At 43.3% G+C, this 21,541-nt stretch overlaps 1 protein-coding gene across 1 annotated transcript in view; it reads left to right on the top strand.

Moving 5' to 3' along the window:
* LOC141133601 (procollagen C-endopeptidase enhancer 2-like) overlaps positions 1-21,541 on the top strand; it is a 38,348-nt gene extending 16,807 nt beyond the window's left edge. The window contains exons 2-9 of the mRNA XM_073623070.1: positions 10,290-10,398; positions 12,935-13,193; positions 13,324-13,448; positions 15,244-15,380; positions 15,900-16,297; positions 17,787-17,861; positions 19,383-19,556; positions 20,880-21,541. Coding sequence (XP_073479171.1) covers positions 10,290-10,398; positions 12,935-13,193; positions 13,324-13,448; positions 15,244-15,380; positions 15,900-16,297; positions 17,787-17,861; positions 19,383-19,556; positions 20,880-21,013 — 1,411 coding nt within the window. The 3' untranslated portion in view covers positions 21,014-21,541. The remainder of the gene's footprint in view (positions 1-10,289; positions 10,399-12,934; positions 13,194-13,323; positions 13,449-15,243; positions 15,381-15,899; positions 16,298-17,786; positions 17,862-19,382; positions 19,557-20,879) is intronic.

Raw genomic sequence — 21,541 nt, 5'->3', positions numbered from 1 at the left:
AAATGCCACCATCATTTTCACTAGACATATTTTGTTCCAAATTGGTTTTTTAAAACTAATTTTGACAAATTAATATCCGAATTAATGAAAAACCTGTTTAACTGCTTCAACCCCAGAAGATTTGGCTGCTGAATGACCAGGCCATTTGAAAAAGCTCGGAGACACTCAGAAACACTCGGATCCACTCAGAAACGCTTGGAGACCCTCGGAAATTGAGTTTTTCCGAGGGTCTCTGAGTGTTTCCGAGTGTCTCAGAGCGACTAAGAGTGGCTCCGAGCATCACCGACGCCCCCCGCACCTCTGTCCAAGTGTAGTACTGCACACCCCAGAGGCTGCTCATCTTGTGAGACAATGCTCGCAAATCGAGTCAGTATTAAAAAAAAAAAAAAACAGCTCGTATTTCCGAAATGCTCGTAAAAAGCGCTACTCGCAATCCAAGCTTTTGCTGTATATGTATATGTAGATAGATAGATAGATAGATAGATAGATAGATAGATATTAGTATTACATATTATTATGCATTTCCTATGATTGTCAGCTCCATCTAGTGGCCATAATGCCACATTTCAGGAAAATACCACATTATGGCCACTAGATGGCGATGACGAACATACCAGACAATTTACAAAGGATTGTTAGCAATGGCTGTGTAAACGCTGAGACATTCGAACAGCAATTTTTAAAAAATAAATAGGCCCCCATAGCGTACTGCTGAAATAAAACGAATTGCTCCAATAGAGAAAAGACCCCATAACCTACCGCTATAGCAAAATGAATTGCTCCCATAGAAAACCTTTTCTTCTCCCGTGTCAAATTGGGAGCAGCCGCTGCCTCCCCCATTGAAACGAATGGGACTGTCTGCACGGGGATGCGCGGAACGCCTGTGCGTCCCTGTACGGGACGGCCCTCCGACTGGCGTATGCGTACGTACGCCCTGTGACCAGGGACTAACCGACCTGCAATTTGTGATCGAACTAGGTTAGGTTCACACCTTGTGATTGTGAGCTTCCCCGACGCATACAGAAACACGCTGCCCTTTGGCAGATATGCGCATCTGCTAACGTGCTCACCAAACCGCATGGTGCCGCAGCGCCCACGTGGCGCGGGCAGGGACTTCTTTTGCGCATTTATTGAGCATAAGACAGCCCATTGAAATGAATAGTCTGCCCTACACACGATGCGTGGGAACGAGCGCGTGTTCCGTCGCACTTGTTTGGCGTGAACCCGGCCTATCAAATTGGTAGTTCCGATGGATCAATGAGAACATTTCAACTTTTTTTTATAGCCCCCCCAGATTGTCCCTGGGAGGGTCAGTAGCTGCAGATACAGAGGGGGGCGGTGGACTAACGTCATCGCCCTCGACCGAATACGGCTCCTGCGTGCTCTGGGGCCAAGTCGTCGATCAACGAACGGTTACTGGAAGGATTACAATCAGCCTCTCAGGCACTGCCCTCCTAACCTCTGAGCGAGTGGCAGGCATCCAGACTGCGCACGGCCGCCAAATCTTCTCCCCAGCAGCGCTCGCTGTGATACTGGCAGGCACAATGGATTTCCAGAAACTTCGAGTGGAACTTTTTTTTTTTCCTTTCATTTATTTCATTTTTTTTTTTTTACAAGTTGTCTGGTGAAAATAAGAATTTTATTTGATGTCTGAAGTGACCCTGTAGAGGAAATAATTCTTCTGTAGGACTTACAAACACTTGGGCACATCTAGTCAAACGTTCAGAAGAAAGCTGATTTTATGAAACACTTAAAGGTTGATTAATAAAAAAAAATTAAAAATTGCTTAGTCATTCGCCTCGGTGAAAGTGAATGTACGTTTGTTCTGTGCGAATGTTATTAGGCTATATCCTGGGCTATTCAAATGTAACTCATTGATTTTAAATGGGAAATACCACATTTGGCCACTAGATGGAGGTAAGCATTAAACAGAAAATACCATATCTGGTCACTAGACGGTAGTTCCTATAATGCTTACCTCCATCTAGTGGCCAAATGTGGTATTTCCCATTTAAAATCAAGGATTTGCCACCTTATGGCTACTAGATGGAGATGAGGAGCATACCTATTATATGTGATATTTTCCATTAATAATCAATGGTTTAAAGCAGGGATCTCCAAACTACGGCCCTTCAGCTGCTACGGAACTACACGTCCCGTAAAACTCTGACATTCACAGACATGCCTAGCCATGATGGGATTTGTAGTTCCTGAACAACTGGAGGGCCGTAGTTTGAGGACCTTATGGTTTAAAGCCTTATGGTCACTAGGTGGAGCTGATGAGTATCAATACATATTATGATACTCAGCTACATCTAGTGGCCAAATGTGGTATTTTCCATGTAAAATCAGTGATTTACCACCTTATGGCCACTAGATGGAGCTGAGGAGCATACATAATATCTGTGTTACTCAATACCATCTAGTGGCCAAACGTGGTATTTTCCATGTAAAATCAATAGTTTAAAGCCTTATGGCCACTAGATGGAGCTGAGGAGCATACTTAATAATTGTAAAACTCAGTACCATCTAGTGGACAAATGCGGTATTATTCCATTTAAAATCAATAGTTTAAAAAAGCCTTATGGCCACTAGATGAAGCTGAGGAGCATACATAATATCTGTGATACTCAGTACCATCTAGTGGCCAAATGTGGTATTTTCCATGTAAAATCAATAGTTTAAAGCCTTATGGAAACTAGATGGAGCTGAGGAGCATACTTAATAATTGTAAAACTCAGTACCATCTAGTGGTCAAATGCGGTATTATTCCATTTAAAATCAATAGTTTAAAAAAGCCTTATGGCCACTAGATGGAGCTGAGAAGCATACTTAACCCCCTTCTGACTGCTACCCCCAGAGGCGGGCATTCCGATCATGTGACTGGCTGTCACATGATCGGAAGCTCCTGATCACAAGTTTTCCATGACAGTTTACCTAATGTGTTGGGAGCATGCAGGGAGCAAGCTTACAGCACAGTAAACTGTTTACACATACATATGCTCATATATGCGCCCACTCAACGTTAAAGCCCACCTGCAGGTATGGCCACATATATGCGCGTGGCCACCAGAAAGGTGTAGGATCTGTCATACTCAGCGCTATCTAGTGTCCAAATGCGGTATTTTCCATTTAAAATCAATGTTTTACGGCCATATGGCCACTGCATGGAGTTAAGGAGCATATTTATAATCTGTGGTACTCTGCACCATCTAGAGGCCAAATGTGGTATTTTCAATTTACGATCAATGGTTTACAACCTGATGGCCACTAGATAGAGCTGAGGAACATACTTATTGTCTATGATACTCAGCGCCATCTAGTGGCCAAATGCGGTATTTTACATTTAAAATCAATGCTTTACAGTCTTATGGCCACTAAATGGAGCTGAGGACCCTACTTAAAGCGGAAGTAAACCCATCCATAAAACTGTTTCATTTCCGGCACGTGCCGGAAATGTAACACTCCCATTGGTTGTGCTCTCAACCAAACTGTCAAGCCATCCAATGGCTGGTGTCATAACTGATCACATGGGAAGCATCATGGCAGTTGTAGATACCCGCACAAGGATAATACTTAAAGTGGGGTTCCACCCAAAAAACAAAAATTCCTGGAAAAATTCTAAAAAAAAAACAAAAAAAATTTGGATATTTTTTTTTTTTTACTTACCTCTAAATGCTTGTTGCTAGGTGGTCCCTCGTAGTCTGCCTGTTCCTTTGCCTGGGCTGGTGACATCACTTCCCCCCCAGGCACAGGAAGGGCTCAGCTCTGCTCCCTCCCTCCTGTCAATCATCTGGGACCCATTACAGGTCCCAGATGATTGAGCGGCCAATCATGGCGCGTGGCGCCGCTCGCGCATGCGCAGTGGGTGCCAGGCTGTGAAGCCACAGCCTGGCGCCCACAGTTGAAATGCCGGCGCCGACGAGCGGAGGGGGGGACGAGCTGGGGTTTCGATCCCCCGCATCGCTGGACCCAGGGACAGGTGAGTGCCCAATTAAAAGTCAGCAGCTGCAGTATTTGTAGCTGCTGACTTTTAATTTTTTTTTTTTTTTGACGGCCCCCCTGGGTGGAACTCCTCTTTAATATCTGTGATACACAGCACCATCTAGTGGCCAAATGTGGTATTTTCCATTTAAAATTAATAAATTACCATCTTATGACCACTAAATGGAGTTGACGAGCATACGTATTCACTATGATACTCTGCACCATCTAGTGACCATAATTCTGTAATTTTCCCATTCACTTTTTTTTTAAATGAATAACATTCAATCTGTAGTGGATATAGCCTAATAACATCTGTTTTTTTTGCCCCATTCTCACAGAGCGATTGTGCATGCCCTTCCACAAAATCAACCCTTTAGGGAAGTCGTTTTAGAAATCGCATAGCTGTTCTTCCATTGAAACTTCTGTAGGAATAGGGCAACATCAAATGTTCTCACGCTATATTCTCAGCAGTTTAAATGTTATTCATTGAGAACAAACAGTGTGAATGGGGAAAATACCACATTATGCCACTAGATGGCACTGAGTATCATAGGGAATAAGTACGCTTCCTAGAACCATCTAGTTGCCATAAGGTGATATTTTCATTATTTACGCTTTTCTTCAAGGAATATCATTCGGATAAAGCCTGAGAAACAATCCATTTGGGCCCATTTGCATCAAGGGGGTGCAAGTGGAGAAGGAGTTTTAGTGCAAGTAAAGGGGGATGTAGGGTACAGAGTTAGGTGTAATGCAGGTACAGCAAATAATGGAGGATATAGATGGTTTAATAGGGGGGATGCAGGGTTTGCACAGTGAGGTGTAATGATGCTAGGGGTGCAGAATGTAGGTTAGTTTTGGGGATGCAGGGGTTGCAGAATGTGGGGGATTCAGGGGGTGAAATGTGTTGGAGTATTAAGGGTGTAGATGGCTTTCTTCTTTCCACTCTTCCATAAATTCCAGATTTGTGGAGTTCACCACTAAAGACTCGCACACACGGTACGAAAATCAGAAGGGGATTGTCGTTTGACAGGCTGTCTTTCTGAAGTTCTTACCGTTAGTACGCTCCTTTCAACAATTGTTTTCCAATTTTCGGCCAACAAATGTTGGATGGCAGGCTAGTAAATTTTTGTCAAACGACAGCTCCACGTCAGATTTTCGGATTGGTCAGTACACAAAAATCCGTCACACAAAAGTCGAAAGTACAAACACGCATGCTCGGAATCAGTGCTCACCAAACACGAAATTGGCAGAAGGTGCCCAAAGGGTGGCGCTCAAGAGCTGAAATTCCTCCATTAAAAGTCCCAACCCTTTTAGAGGAAGCTTCCTCGTAGTACGTCACTACGTTCGTGTTTGTTGCACGACAATTTGTGTAACGTTAGTACGCAAGACAAGATCCTGGCACACGCCCTTTTTACAAAAAAATCAGACGCTCGGTTGTCCAACAATCGTACCGTGTGTACAAGGCCTAATAGTTGTCCTGTGGACAGATTCTCCCCCCTGAGCTGTGGATCTCTGCAGCTCCTCCAGAGTTACCATGGGCCTCTTGGCTGCTTCTCTGATGAATGTTCTCCTTGCCCGGCTGGTCAGTTTAGGTGGACGGCCATGTCTTGGTAGGTTTGCAGTTGTGCCATACTCTTTCCATTTTCAGATGATGGATTGAACAGAGCTCCGTGAGATGTTCAAAGCTTGGGATATTTATTTATAATCTAATCCCGACCCTAAACTTCTCTACAACTTTATCCCTGACCTGTCTGGTGTGTTCCCTGGTCTTCATGATGTTGTTTGTATAATAATAATAGCGTGTGACTGTGGGGGGGGGGGGATTAGAGTGTAAGCTTCTAAGGTACAGAGACGGATGTGACTGGCTCAGGGTTCTCTGTACAGCACTGCGGTATATGTCAGCGCTATGAAAACAAGTTCTATAATCTAGAAGTGTAACACCCCCCCCCCCACAACCTCTATTTCACAATGTGATATATAAATTTAGATAGCAGAGTCTATAAAATGACAGGTTGAAGTAAAACCAGCAATGTTTGGAATTCTCATCATGAAGTGTTACCAGATGTCAGCTCTGCTCATCTCTCCATCTTCCCTCCACAAACATCCCGGGCTCAGTGACCACAGATTAGCCGCTAGTTCTCTCGTGTATTCCTTCCAAAGTTACAGATGACTTTTCATTTCACACACTAGCTGACAGATAAAATCAGGCTTGCAGTGAGCGTGTCTTCTCTGTAAGCCATGTAGCAAGAGGGGGAACGTGTGTGATTAGGAGAGGGGAGGGAGTTGGGTGGGTGTGGCCAGTTTGGTCACGTTCTCTCGTTATGCTATGAGCTGGAAGGGGGCGGGGCAATGGCACAATTGCAGCATCAGAAAGATGGTGTCCCCCTTGTTAACTTTTTACAGTCCCCTAACTCTGAGAGGCGGATCAGATCACAAGTGTATCATTATTACTTTATGTAGACAGATTCTGTATATGAGTCTCACATGTGTAATTAGCTTATTGGCTGGAGCTGGTCTTTAACTCACCGATTATTCACTCACCTTTAACTCACCGATAACTTCATCATCTAGTGTCCTGGGAACATCATCCTTTCTGAACTGGAGATCTTGTTCCCAGCCCCGCCCACTGTGCTTTATGCAGAGTAACTATGGGGGGCTAATATGCCCTCAGCCCACCACCCCAGGGCAAGGAAGGAAAAAATGATTAAAAAAGGAAGGAGGGAAAGAAGGAAAGTAGTAAAGAAGAAAGTAAGAAAAAGAATGAAAAAGGAAAGAAGAAAGGAGGGAAAGGAGAAAGGAAGGAAAGGAGAAAGGAAAGAAGAAAGGACGGAAAGGAAAGAAGAAAGGAAGGAAATGAGAAAGGAAAGAAGAAAGTAGGAAGGAGAAAGGACAGGAGAAAGGAAGGAAGGAAGGGAGAAATGAAAGGAGAAAGTAAAGAAGAAAGGAAAGAAAGGGGAAAGGAAAAAAGAAAGGAAGGAAAGGAGAAAGGAAAGAAGAAAGGAGAAAGGAAAGAAGAAAGGAGGGAAAGGAGAAAGGAAATAAGAAAGGAAAGAAGAAATGAAAGAAAGGAGAAAGGAAAGAAGAAAGGAAAGGAGAAAGGAAAGAAGAAAGGAAAGGAGAAAGGAAAGAAGAAATGAAAGAAAGGAGAAAGGAAAGAAGAAAGGCAGGAAAGGAGATAGGAAGGAAAGGAGAAAGGAAAGCAGAAAGGAAAGCAGAAAGAAAAGAAAGGAGAAAGTAAGGAAGAAAAGAAGGAAAAGAGAAAGGAAAGAAATGAGAAAGGAAATGAGAAAGAAAAGGAGAAAGGAAAGAAGAAAGGAAATGAGAAAGGAAATAAGAAAGGAAGGAAAGGAGAAAGGAAGGAAAGGAAAGAAGAAAGCAAATGAGAAAGGAAATAAGAAAGGAAGGAAAGGAGAAATGAAAGGAGAAAGGAAAGAAGGAAGGAAGGAAAGGAGAAAGGAAAGAAGAAAGGAAAGGAGAAAGGAAAGGAGAAAGGAAAGGAGAAAGGAAAGAAGAAAGGAAGGAATGGAGAAATGAAAGAAGAAAGGAAGGAAAGGAGAAAGGAAATAAGAAAGGAAAGGAGGAAGGAAAGGAGAAAGGAAAACAGAAAGGAAGGAAGGAAAGGAGAAAGGAAAGGAAATTAAAAGGGAAGATAAGAAGCAAGGAAGGAAGGAAAGGAAGAATGAAGGACAGAAGGAAGTACAGGAGGAAGGAAAGACAGTAGGAGGGACAGGAGGAAGGAAAGAAGAAAGAAAAAGAAAGGAGGAAGGAGGGGCAGATGAAAGAAAAGAAGGAAAAAAGAGAGGAGCAAAGAAGAAAGGAAGGAAAGGAGAAAGGAAGGAAAGTAGGAAGAAGGGGCAGATAACAGGAAAAGAAGAAAGAAGGACAGGAGGAAGGAAAGACAGAAGCAGGGAAAGGAGGAAGGGAAGAAGGAAAGAGGAAAGGAAAGGAAAGGAAAGGAAAGGAAAGGAAAGGAAAGGAAAGGAAAGGAAAGGAAAGGAAAGGAGGAGAAGATAAAAGGTAGGAAGGAAAGAAAGGAGTAAAGAAGAAAGGAAGGAAAGGAAGGATGGAAGGAAAGGAGAAAGGAGTAAAGAAGAAAGGAAGGAAAGGAAAAGCAATACAAGGAAAGGAAAGGAATAGAAAGGAGTAAAGAAAGAAGGAGGAAAATAAGAAAAGTAGTAAAGAAGAAAGGAAGACAAAGAACAAGGAAGTAAGGGAAGGCAGAAGGAAGGACAGATGGAAGGAGAGGAGGAAGGGTGGACGGAAGGAAAGGAAAGGAAAGAAAGAATTTGTCTGTGTATTTAGCCCCCTCTGGTGTGCAGAGGTGGAGTTGCAGTGAAAGGTTTTCCACCCTGCACTTATTGTTGGACCCCTGACACACTACATATGATATCAGTACAGGGGGGTTAAGGAAACAAATATGATTTTTCGCATCCTCTCACCCCAGTATCACCTAAGTATAACACTAATACTAATCCTAACTCAAACAGTAACGATAATGCTAATCTTACCAATAACTCTGATGCTACCCTTAACTCTCTCCCTAGAGCTAACAATTACTGTAACCCTAATGATAACCCTAACACTAACTCTCTTACCTTTGCACTACCCCTAGAACTAACCCTAACATGAACTCTAACTCTAATGTAAGCCCTAACTCTCTTACCCTAAAACTATAAACAAAGCCAACCCTAACACTACCTATAACATTTAAGTACTAATTCTCTTACTCCCCCAATACCTAACACTACCCCTAGAGCTAACCCTACTTCTAACATTTTTCTTTAATGCTAACCCCAACACTAACCCTAACCCTAGTGCTAACCTTAGCACTAATTCTCTTACCCCCCCCCCCCAATCCCTAACATTTCCCCCCTAGGGCTAACTCTATCTCTCATACTTACCCTAATGCTTATTCTACCCCTAGTGCTAACCCTAACCCCAATGCTAACACTAACTCTATCCCTAACAATAACTCACTAACACTAACCTTAGCACAAATTCTAATGGTAACCCTAACTCTATCTCTAACTATTATGCTAAGAATGATGCTATACGTAATCTAGAAACAAATACTGCTGTTGATAAATAACACCAAAGCTAAACCGCATGCTAACCCTAACACTAATGCTAACACTATCCCTAATAATAACCCTAATGGTGACCCTCACACTATCCCTATTGATAATCCTAGTACTATTCCTAATATTAACCCTAACACTATTCCTAATGGTAACCCTAAGACTATCCCTAATTTGAACCCTAAGACTATCCCTAATGGTAACCCTAACACTATCCCTAATGGTAACCCTAACACTATCCCTAATGGTAACCCTAACACTATCCCTAATGGTAACTCTAATACTATCCCTAATATTAACCTTAACACTATCCCTAATGGTAACCCTAACACTATCCCTAATGGTAACCCTAACATTATCCCTAATGGTATCCCTAACACTATCCCTAATGGTAACCTAACACTATCCCTAATGGTATCCCTAACACTATCCCTAATATTAACCTTAACACTATCCCTAATATTAACCTAACACTATCCCTAATGGTAACCTAACACTATCCCTAATGGTAACCCTAACACTATCCCTAATGGTAACCCTAACACTATCCCTAATGGTAACTCTAACACTATCCCTAATATTAACCTTAACACTATCCCTAATGGTATCCCTAATACTATCCTTATTGATAGCCCTAGCGCTATCCCTAATATTAACCCCAACACTAACTCTAATGGTAACCCTAACATTATTTCTAATATTGATCCTAACTCTATCCTCAATTGTAACCCTAAAACTATCCCTAATATTAACCCTAACATTAACTCTAACACTATCCCTATTGGTAACCCTAACACTATCCTAACACTAACCCTGATGCTAAACCTATCTCTAACACTAATCCTAACACTAACCCTTACACCTAATGCCAACCCTTATGCTAACACTAAGCCTTGCCTAACACTAGTCCTATTGCCAGCCCTAACACTAATGCTAACATTACCCCTCACCCCTAACACTAACCTTTTTTGCTATCACTAGCCTTACTGCTAACCCTAACACTAAGGATCCATTCACATCACATGCCATGCACACATTTTCATTCATTGAATCATTCTGCAGTAGGCAGCTCGTTCCCCACCTTGATGCCCCCTGTGCCCGCTGACTCCAATCTCTTGAGCAGAACAATCAAATTTCTCCAAAATGCCTTCATTTTCCTCCAGAAAATAATTTCTCACTTTGACTCATCGAGATTTGATAACCTTTCCCTCCTTCCACCCCCAGGCCCGTGTTCCTGTGCGGAGGAGAACTCACCGGGGATTCTGGGTATGTGGCCAGCGAGGGGTTCCCAAATTACTACCCACACAAGAAGAAGTGCACCTGGAAGATCACGGTAAGGACGACGCCTGTGCTCCTCTTTATCCAGATCCTGCTTTATCTGCTAAAGGATTTTTTTTTTTTAGCCCTGTCCATCCAGTCCTGAGATTTACACAGCCCTGCCGCACAGCCTTGCCTTGCCTTGGTAGGGCAGGAGTACAGTTTTTTTTTCTCTGCTTCAGGTCCTGCCCCCCCCCCCCCCCCAGCCTGTGATTGAAAAGAGAAAGGAGAAGTGGCAAAACTGATGGGCTCATCTGTCTGTCACTCTGCTCTCTCCTTCTATCGGCATGCTCCGTGTTAACACATGAACACAACTGATTGGCTCCTTGTGCTGCTTCTCCCTCTCTCAGCTCAGCTGTACAGTGGCTGCAAAAGTATGATGCCAAGTAAAATGCAGATATGTACACTGCTTGCATTAAATAAAAATATCATGGAGTCTATGTAAGAAAAATGTTCATTGAGCGAATGTGACAAACATCCGCACAAACAGGATGAAAATTTCCATACTTCCCCTATTATGTGTGGTTCCTGTATCACCAGCGCCATCTAGTGGCCACAACTTGTTTTTTATTTTTATTTTTTCCTGATTTATGAATTTCTGGGGGGGGGGGGGCATTCTAGCCACCAGATGGGGGAAGCAGGAAAAAAAAAGAGGTGGGGGTCTATCTATAAAAAATAAAATAAAAATAAAAAAGCTGATTGTCAGCGCCCTCTAGTGGCCATAATCTAATATTTCAGGCAAATGCTGCCTTATGGCCACTAGATGGAGCTGACAATCTCAGAGCCCTCTAGTGGCCAAAATCTAATATTTCAGGCAAATACTGCCTTATGGCCACTAGATGGAGCTGACAATCTCAGAGCCCTCTAGGGGCCAAAATCTAATATTTCAGGCAAATACTGCCTTATGGCCACTAGATGGAGCTGACAATCTCAAAGCCCTCTAGTGGCCAAAACCTATAGCCACTAGATGGCGCTGATGATATAGGAACTACACATAGGAGAGATAATGCGGCAATTCTCTGTCTAATTGTGCAAATTTTTGTAATATTCGCACAGCGAACGTTTTATAAATAGACCCCCTTCATTATTTATTCAAAGACGCAATAAATTGTCTTTTATATCTACCTGGAGTTCAGCTTTAAGTTCATCCCATGATCCAGCTAAGCTCCACCCATCATATGACCCTATTTGGGGGGGGAGTCCCAAAAATCTGAATGTTCCTGCCAGTGACTGCTGTGTAGGGGGACAGAGAAGGGGGAAGCAGGAAAAAAAGAGGTGGGGGTCTATCTATAAAAAATAAAATAAAAATAAAAATGCTGATTGTCAGCGCCCTCTAGTGGCCATAATCTAATATTTCAGGCAAATACTGCCTTATGGCCACTAGATGGAGCTGACAATCTCAGAGCCCTCTAGTGGGCAAAATCTAATATTTCAGGCAAATACTGCCGTATGGCCACTAGATGGAGCTGCCAATCTCAGAGCCCTCTAGTGGGCAAAATCTAATATTTCAGGCAAATACTGCCTTATGGCCACTAGATGGAGCTGACAATCTCAGAGCCCTCTAGTGGGCAAAATCTAATATTTCAGGCAAATACTGCCTTATGGCCACTAGATGGAGCTGACAATCTCAGAGCCCTCTAGTGGCCAAAATCTAATATTTCAGGCAAATACTGCCTTATGGCCACTAGATGGAGCTGACAATCTCAAAGCCCTCTAGTGGCCAAAACCTATAGCCACTAGATGGCGCTGATGATATAGGAACTACACATAGGAGAGATAATGCGGCAATTCTCTGTCTAATTGTGCAGATTTTTGTAATATTCGCTCAGCGAACATTTTATAAATAGACCCCCTTCATTATTTATTCAAAGACGCAATAAATTGTCTTTTATATCTACCTGGAGTTCAGCTTTAAGTTCATCCCATGATCCAACTAAGCTCCACCCATCATATGACCCTATTTGGGGGGGGAGTCCCAAAAATCTGAATGTTCCTGCCAGTGACTGCTGTGTAGGGGGACAGAGAAGGGGGAAGCAGGAAAAAAAGAGGTGGGGGTCTATCTATAAAAAATAAAATAAAAATAAAAATGCTGATTGTCAGCGCCCTCTAGTGGCCATAATCTAATATTTCAGGCAAATACTGCCTTATGGCCACTAGATGGAGCTGACAATCTCAGAGCCCTCTAGTGGCCAAAATCTAATATTTCAGGCAAATAATGCCTTGTGGCCACTAGATGGAGCTGACAATCTCAGAGCCCTCTAGTGGCCAAAATCTAATATTTCAGGCAAATACTGCCTTATGGCCACTAGATGGAGCTGCCAATCTCAGAGCCCTCTAGTGGCCAAAATCTAATATTTCAGGCAAATACTGCCTTATGGCCACTAGATGGAGCTGACAATCTCAGAGCCCTCTAGTGGCCAAAATAGACCCCCTTAGTAAAGAGAATGGATGCAGATGCATAGCTGGACACATGATTAACACATTAGCAGTTGTTGGTTTTTAATCAGAGAGGAGTCACCCTTTAAGCGCCAACCTTTTTTTGCTCATGTCAGGTTCCAGAGGGTAACATCGTGATCCTGTCATTCCGACTTCTGGATATGGAGGCAGACCCCAGCTGTCGGTACGATTACCTCAACATCTACAACGGGCACAGCGAGAATTCCCAGAGGCTGGCGCGAGTCTGCGGAACCTTCCGACCCGGCACCATTATGTCTACCGGACCTCAGATGATGCTGGAGATGGGATCGGACGAGGAGACCGGAGGGCGCGGCTTCATAGCCTGGTACTCAGCAGGAGCACCAGCACTTAACGGTGAGACGGTGACACCGGAGTAGTAAATTGCTCACCTCTTCCTGCTGGGTGACACGCACACATTACATATACTGTTATATTTATTGGTCTGATTTGTGTACAATGGTAATAACTCTCCTTGTCGGGTTAGAGAATCTCTTCTGCGGAGGGAAGATGGAGAAGCCTCAGGGAAGTATAACAAGCCCAAACTGGCCCAAAACCAATTACCCCGGTGGTATCAGCTGCTCCTGGCATATCGTCGCCCCAAAAGACCAGGTAAGTGATTGTCTGTGACCCCATTCTTGTAATATCTCTGTGATCCCCTCTGTATTGAATTGTATTGTAATTGTACTGTCTGCCCTCATGTTAAAATGACACATTTGGCCACTAGATGGCACTAAATATTATATGAAATCCCTATAGTACTTAGCTCCATCTAGTGGCCAAATGTGGTATTTTCCGTTTTAAATACCACATTTGGCCACTAGATGACACCAAGTATACTATGAAATTTCTATAATGCTTAGCTCCCTCCAGTGGCCAAATGCGTTATTGTCCTTTTTAACGCAATTAAAAGCATTAAACTAGCACAGAATAAAGGTACACTTTCATTGGATGGACTAATTGCTTATTTTAAAAAATACATCCCAATATCTTCTTAATTTTCATGTGATATGGAAAGTTTGACGTCGAAGAGGCCAGTTACTGCCGCTACACATAGGGTTGTATTTTTTTTTTAAATGTATAAAACATAGCAGTTCACCCAATGAAGATAAATGCACATTCCTTCTGTATCAAAAGGGAAAAAACATATTTAAAAAAAAAAAACGTATAAAAAATTGCAATTCACCCAATTAAATTTAAATGTACATTTCTTCTGTGTCAAAAGGGAAAAAAACTAACCTGCTAATTGCTATTTCGTTGATTTAAAATTGAAAATGTCACATTTGGCCACTAGATGGCACTAAATATTATATGAAATCCCTATAATACTTAGCTCTATCTAGTGGCCAAATGTTGTATTTTCAGCTTTAAATACCACATTTGGCCACTAGGTACACCAAGTATACTATGAAATTTCTATGATACTTAGCTCCCCCTAGTGGCCAAATGCGGTATTTTCCTTTTTAACGCAATGAAAAGCATTAAACTAGCACAGAATAAAGGTACACTTTCACTGGACGGACGAATTGTTTTTTTTAAAAATACATACCAATATCTTCTTAATTCTCATGTGATTGAGCTGGTATTTGGAAAGTTTGACGTCGAAGAGGACAGTTACTGCCGCTACACATAGGAGTGTTGTTTTTTTTTTAAACGTATAATAGCAGTTCACCCAATGAAGTTAATGTACATTCCTTCTGTATCAAAAGTGAAAAAACGAACCTGCTAATTCATATTTCATTCATGTAAAAATTAAAATGACCCATTTGGCCACTAGATGGCACTAAATATTATGTGAAATCTTTATAGTACTTAGCTCCATCTAGTGGCCAAATGTGGTATTTTCAGTTTTAAATACCACATTTGGCCACTAGATGACACCAAGTATACTATGAAATTTCTATAATAGCTCCCTCTAGTGGCCAAATGCGGTATTGTCCTTTTAATGCGATGAAAAGCATTAAACTAGCACAAGAACAAAGGTACAGTTTCACTGGACGGACGAATTGCTTATATTAAAAAATACATCCCAAAATCTTCTTAATTTTCATGTGATTGGTTTGGAAAGTTTGACGTTGAAGAGGACAGTTACTGCCGCTGCACATAGGAGTGTATTAAAAAAAAAAAAACGTATAAAACATAGCAGTTAACCCAATGAAGATAATTGTACATTCCTTCTGTATCAAAAGGGAAATAATGAACCTGCTAATTCATATTTCATTCATTTAAAAATTAAAATGTCACATTTGGCCACTAGATGGCACTAAATATTATATGAAATCCTTATAACACTTAGCTCCATCTAGTGGCCAAAATGCAGTATTTTCCTTTTTAACACAATGAAAAGCATTAAACTGGCACAGAACAAAAGGTAAACTTTTCACTTTTCATATCTTCTCTTTGTCAGGTGATTGAGCTAACATTTGGAAAGTTTGACATCGAAGAGGACAGTTACTGCCGCTACGATTACCTGGCCGTGTTCAATGGAGGACAGATGGACAACAACCATCAAATCGGAAAATACTGTGGAGACACCCCACCAAAGTGAGGGCAGTGATTAGATATCAAGGAGCTGATACTCTAATGTACCCATCACAGCTATATAGCTCTGACAGTACTGTATAGAGAACACTGACACTTCAGTTTCTGCACCAGAGGAGCTTACACTCTAATGTCCCCCCACAGTCACACACTATTATTATTATACATTTGTATAGCTCTGACATATACCGCAGTGCTGTACAGAGAACACTGAGCCAGTCACATCAGACTCTGTACCAAAAGAGCTTACACTCTAATGTTCCCCCACAGTCACACACTATTATTATTATACATTTATATAGCTCTGACATATGCCGCAGTGATGTACAGAGATCACTGAGCCAGTCACACCAGTCTCTACCAGAGGAGCTTGCTATATATTTATGCAGAGGTGTCCATACTTTTGTCCTCAGGAGATCTTAGGTCCCAGTTGGTGAGCCTACTCTCCAGCCAGAAGTGAAGTTATCAGTTTTTGGTGGACTGGCCCTTTCAATGGTTTCATGCTATTTTTGTTTCTTTCAGGACGGTCTACTCCGAAGGCAATGAGATGCTGGTGCAGTTCATATCTGACCTCAGTGTGACGGCGGGGGGATTTGATGTCACCTACAGAATGAAGGATGCGTCCGAAGTCCCGAAGGTGGACCCCGAATCAAAAACCAAAGCAACCAGTGTGGGCACAGTGAGCCGCCCAGATGGAATTAAACCGCCAGCTAAACCCAAACCGACTCCCAAAGCTTCACCCAAGCCCACTCCGAAACCAACCACACCCAAGCCCAGCTCAAAGCCGGCCACGGCTAAGCCCACCCCAAAACCAACCACACCCAAGCCCAGCTCAAAGCCGGCCACAGCTAAGCCCACCCCAAAACCCAGACCCACCAAGGTTGCAAAACCTAAACGTGACGATCTGCCAGCTCCTGCAGGTGACTAAAGAGCTAACATTTCTGGGCTGAACTTTAAGATTAATGGTTCGATCCACCCAAGGCAGAAATTCAATTGCAGGTGGAGGCTGATAAAATAATTATCCGATTTGATCTTTTGGGGACTTCTACAGTAAGATCTCCACATGTATTTTTAATGGCTATGCCCTTCAAGACCTTGGAATGTTCCAGCTGCTCCACTTGTGAGTTTTATGTGTTACCACTCACCTTGGAGCGTTTCTGCTCACCGTGTGGTAATCCTAGACCTAGTCCTTCATCTAGGTATTGTGGGTGTTCCTGCCTATTTTGAGATGTTCCCAATACTTCATCTGGGAGGTTAAGGTGTTCCTACCTATGTTGGGTTTTTCTTGCTTTTCCTCTTGGGGATCTCTTGGTTACCCTATGGTGTTTCTGTTCCTTGGGGTGTTTCTGCTCTGACACCTGTTTTTGTTTTCATCCACCTTGGGGTATTTTCAGTACTCCAGAGATTGTGTGTTCCTGCACCTTGGGGTGTTCTTGTTCCTCCACCTGGTAGGTATTCAGTGTAGTTCCAGTTTGTTCTCTTATGTTCTCCATATATAACATTTAAACAAATGTCAGGCACGCTTGTAGGCAGGCGCAGTCTACTTTCTCCACTACAGGTGGCGCTATCCAAAGCTGCACTGCAGATGGAGAAGAAGTCAGGAGGAACGTGGTTCCCCTACGGTTTCCTTGGTCACTGGGGAAGCGATCCGTTTGGATGCCGCCATCCCATGTGACTCTGGCAACCATCTTGGGTCAGGCAGACTCTTTTTAAGGCTCTGGCTCCCAGGCTTGGCACAGTTTTAGTACAGTACGGACAGGTTCTTTACCTGTGAGTGACAGTACTAGTTCTAGAGAAAGGTTCCTGATGAGGAGGGAAGCATAGGTTCGCATCTCTAGTAGACACCTTCCCGAATGGGCACAAGGCGGCCAGGCCGCATTCTGCCCCCTCTGAACAGACGCTGTCAGTCCAGCTGGAACGCGCTCCTTTACGTTGTTGGAAACTATGAGTGTGCCCGGTTGGGTAATTTTCCCACTGGGTTTGTTGTGATCTGTTACTGCATTACCTCAATACAAGAATTACATTGCACCCATCTTTGTGTATTATTGCTGCCGCGCACGCTATACACCACCTACAGGCTTATAGAGAACAGCAGGTGTACAGACCTGGGAACTCAGCACAGGGATAGTGAGAATTCTTCCTAATGGGCACAACAAGTGTACAGGCTCTGAAACACAGATAGGGATGGTGGGAAACCCTTAGAATGGATACCGCAGGTGTGAAGACCCAGAGATCTCACCAACAGAGTCCCCAAGAGACTGTCAAGGTTTTAAACTTTCAACATAATAAAATAAAATGTTTGGGTGGATGAACCAGGGACAAGTCGTTAATCTATCACTGAAATCTAAAACCTTTCCAGGTATGGCTCGCCTTACTATACCATTTTGTTAATCTTTTGGATAATTGTAGGTTCACCTTCCAAGTGCCCAGAGAAGTGCCGGAAGACGGGAACTTTGGGAGCCCACTACTGCGCCAACCAGTTCGGTAAGGAATGTCAGAAGGTGCCTTGTCCATGGACAAAATGTCCACCCCAGCGCAATCTCATTGAGGAAGATGGGTGGGTAGAAGGTTTTGTGTCCATGGACAAAATGTCCACCCCAGCGCAATCTCATTGAGGAAGATGGGGTGGGTAGAAGGTTCCTCGTCCAAGATCCAGATGTCAATCCTCAGCACGATCTCAGTTAAGAAAGTGGACGGGTAGAAGGTTCCTTGTCTGTGGGCAATATGTCTATACTTAGCACAATCTCATTAGGGAAGATGGGGTGGGTAGAAGGTTCCTTGTCCACCAGGATCAAGATGTCAATCCTCAGCACGATCTCATTTAAGAAAGTGGGTGGGTAGAAGGTTCTTTGTCCAGGATGAAGATGTTCATCCTTAGCTCAATCTCATTTAAGAAGGTTGATAGGTAGAAGGTTCCTTGTCCAGAGCTAAGATGTCCATCCTCAGCAGCACGATCTAATTTAAGAAAGTGGGTAGGTAGCAGTTCACTTGTCTAGGGCCAAGATGTCCATCTTCAGCACAATCTCATTCAGGAAGGTGGTGGTTAGAAGGTTCCTTGTCTAGTGCCAAGATGTCCATCCTCAGCACAATCTTATTTAAAAAAGGTGTGTGTGTGTAGGGGGGGGGGGGGGGGGGGTTAGAAGGTTCCTTGTCCATGGACAAAATCTCCAGTCTTGGTGCAATCTCATTCAGGAAGGTCAATGGATCTTTTTCCAGGACAAAGATGTCCATCCTCAGTGGCGCATAGGGGAACTATGAGAGACAATCCAAGGGTTGTCATCTTGATGGTTCTGGCTGACTCCCCTCCAGGATGGCCATGGCTATCAAAGAAAATGTAGTGGGAAAGAAAGCGATAAAAGGGTAGGAGGAAACAGGGAGAATTAAGTTTTTAACCTATAGGGTCAATCTCTGTCATCTATCACTATCGAGTGATTCTCATCAGGGTATTCTGTCCTTGAACACTCAAAAGAATATCCCCTTCCCCCAATGTATAGTATCCTGTGGATACACTTAGGTATGGTCAGATGATTATAGGTCCTGGTGCCACCAAAACAGAAGGAAAGGAGCAATCTTCCAATAGGGGCACTTGTTCTGGTGACAGGTGTCCAACACAAGAATTACCTGTTTGAAAAGATTTCCTCTCACATCCTGTTGGGTCTCTTAGACAGGAAGTGAAAGGAAATCTCCCCTAAAGGATACAAAAGCACCTGACAGGGGTTCTAAGATCTGGCTTTAGATACAATTCCAGGTTCTCCAGTCACCTAGTTATGTTCTGATGTCTTCTTTCCACCTTATCTTAAAGGCGCTCTATTGGATTTATATTGGGGGTTGTACAGGTGGGAGCATGTGTAGGCCATACAATCATTTTCATCAGCTCCATCTAGTGGCCATAATGGGGTATGATCTTGAAATACCTCAATCAGGAAAATACCACCTTATGGCCACTAAAAAAAGCACATACTCCTAACCCATGAAGGTGACCATTACCTGTCCTCCAACCCCTAGTGCTGACTGGGACGGTGAAGACTCTGACCAAAGGAGAGGTGCAGGGCACTCTGCTCGCCAGCATCAATATCATCCAAACCTACAAGACGGAAGGTCTGACCATTCAAGAGGCCGGCAAAACCATGAGCGTCCAGGTGGTCAACGAGTGCCCCCGATGCCCCATACTGAAGAAAGGTAATATATGGGGACACTGAGGAACTTATCATTCAGGGAAAATGGAGAGCAATGTTCTGCAGAATATATCAATATGGATCTGTCAGGAGGGAGATGGGATGGAGCAATGCTCTGCAGAATATGGACCTGTCAAAGGGGAGATGGGATGAAGCAACGTTCTGCAGAATTTATTAATATGGATGTCAGGAGGGAGATGGGACGGAGCATTGTTCTGCAGAATATATCACTATGGATCTGTCAGGGGGGAGATGGGATGGAGCAATGTCCTGCAGAATATATCACTATGGATCTGTCAAAGGGGAGATGGAATGGAGCAATGTTCTGCAGAATTTATTAATATGGATGTCAGGAGGGAGATGGGATGGAGCAATGTTCTGCAGAATAAATCAATATGGATCTGTCGGGGAGGGGGGGGGGGGATGGAACGGAGCAATGTTCTGCAGAATATATTAATTTAGATCTGTCAGGGGGGAGATGGGATGGAGCAATGTTCTGCAGAATATATCAATATGGATGTGTCAGGAGGAAGATGGGATGGAGTAATGTTCTGCAGAATATATCAGTATGTATATATGTCAGGGTGAGATGGGATGGAGCAATGTTCTGCAGAATTTATTAATATGGATCTGACAGGGGGCAGATGGGATGGAGCAATGTTCTGCAGAATATATATTAATATGGATCTGTTAGGAGGGAGATGGGATGGAGCATTGTTCTGCAGAATATATTAATATGGATCTGTTAGGAGGGAGATGGGATGGAGCAATGTTCTGCAGAATATCTCAATAAGGATAGGTCAGGAGGGAGATGGGACGGAGCAATGTTCTGCAGAATATATCAATATGGATCTGTCAGGAGGGAGATGGGATGGAGCAATGTTCTGCAGAATATCTCAATAAGGATAGGTCAGGAGGGAGATGGGATGGAGCAATGTTCTGCAGAATATATCAATATTGATCTGTCAGGAGGGAGATGGGACAGAGCAATGTTCTGCAGAATTTATTAATATGGATGTTAGGAGGGAGATGGGACGGAGCAATGCTCTGCAGAATATATCAATATGGATCTGTCAGGGAGATGGGACAGAGCAATGTTCTGCAGAATATATCAATATGGATCTGTAGGGGGGGACATGTTCTTGGGATGGAGCAATGCTCTGCAGAATATATCACTATGGATCTGTAGGGGGGAGATGGGATGGAGCAATGCTCTGCAGAATATATCACTATGGATCTGTAGGGGGAGATGTTCTTGGGATGGAGCAATGCTCTGCAGTCCGGTAACAATGTCCTATAATAACGGGTGTGTTTTATGCGTTGGCAGGTGCCAGTTATCTCTTCATGGGATTGGTGGACGGCGAAGGACGCGGCAGAATTGTGGGTGACAGTTTCGTCATCGCGCACAGAGCCCCTCAGCACCAGATCCTCACCAACATCTCCAAGAAGCCCTGCTCCTGAGCTGCTGCTGCGTCACCATGGTAGCCACCTTTAGAAGACGCCAACGTTTCTAGCGATGGCTGCCGCATTGCTATGGCAACACACTGAATGATGAATGCTGAGTCAATACAATTGCAGTGGTTGCCATGGTGACCTCTCTAGTAACGGCTTTTATGTGATGCCCGTAGCAATAACAGAACGCCACCATGGAGCCTTAGTTGCTATAGCAACATCCCCAGTTCTGGCTGCCAGGTCACTGTATTGGCATTCTTAACGTCGTAGTGACCAATTTTTGTTTGATTGCTTAGTGGTCGTCCTGCTTTTCCTTCATTCGTTCTGCGTCTCCGTCCGATTATTCTCTCATTTTATTTTATATAATGAAACTAATTCCTCCCACTGAAAAACTATAACCGAATCTATAGATATCATTTACTGCCAATATACCCCACCAACAAAATGGCACCAAACCAAGATGGCGGCCCGTGTGGGCCTCCCCTCCCCCAACCCACCAACCTGTATCCTGTGATGTCAATAAACAGAGTATTGGTG

Source organism: Aquarana catesbeiana, linkage group LG03 (genome assembly GCF_042186555.1).
Source record: "Aquarana catesbeiana isolate 2022-GZ linkage group LG03, ASM4218655v1, whole genome shotgun sequence".
Taxonomy (NCBI): domain Eukaryota; kingdom Metazoa; phylum Chordata; class Amphibia; order Anura; family Ranidae; genus Aquarana; species Aquarana catesbeiana.
The sequence above is the reverse complement of the archived record's forward strand: the minus strand, read 5'-3'. Positions and strand labels throughout refer to the sequence as shown.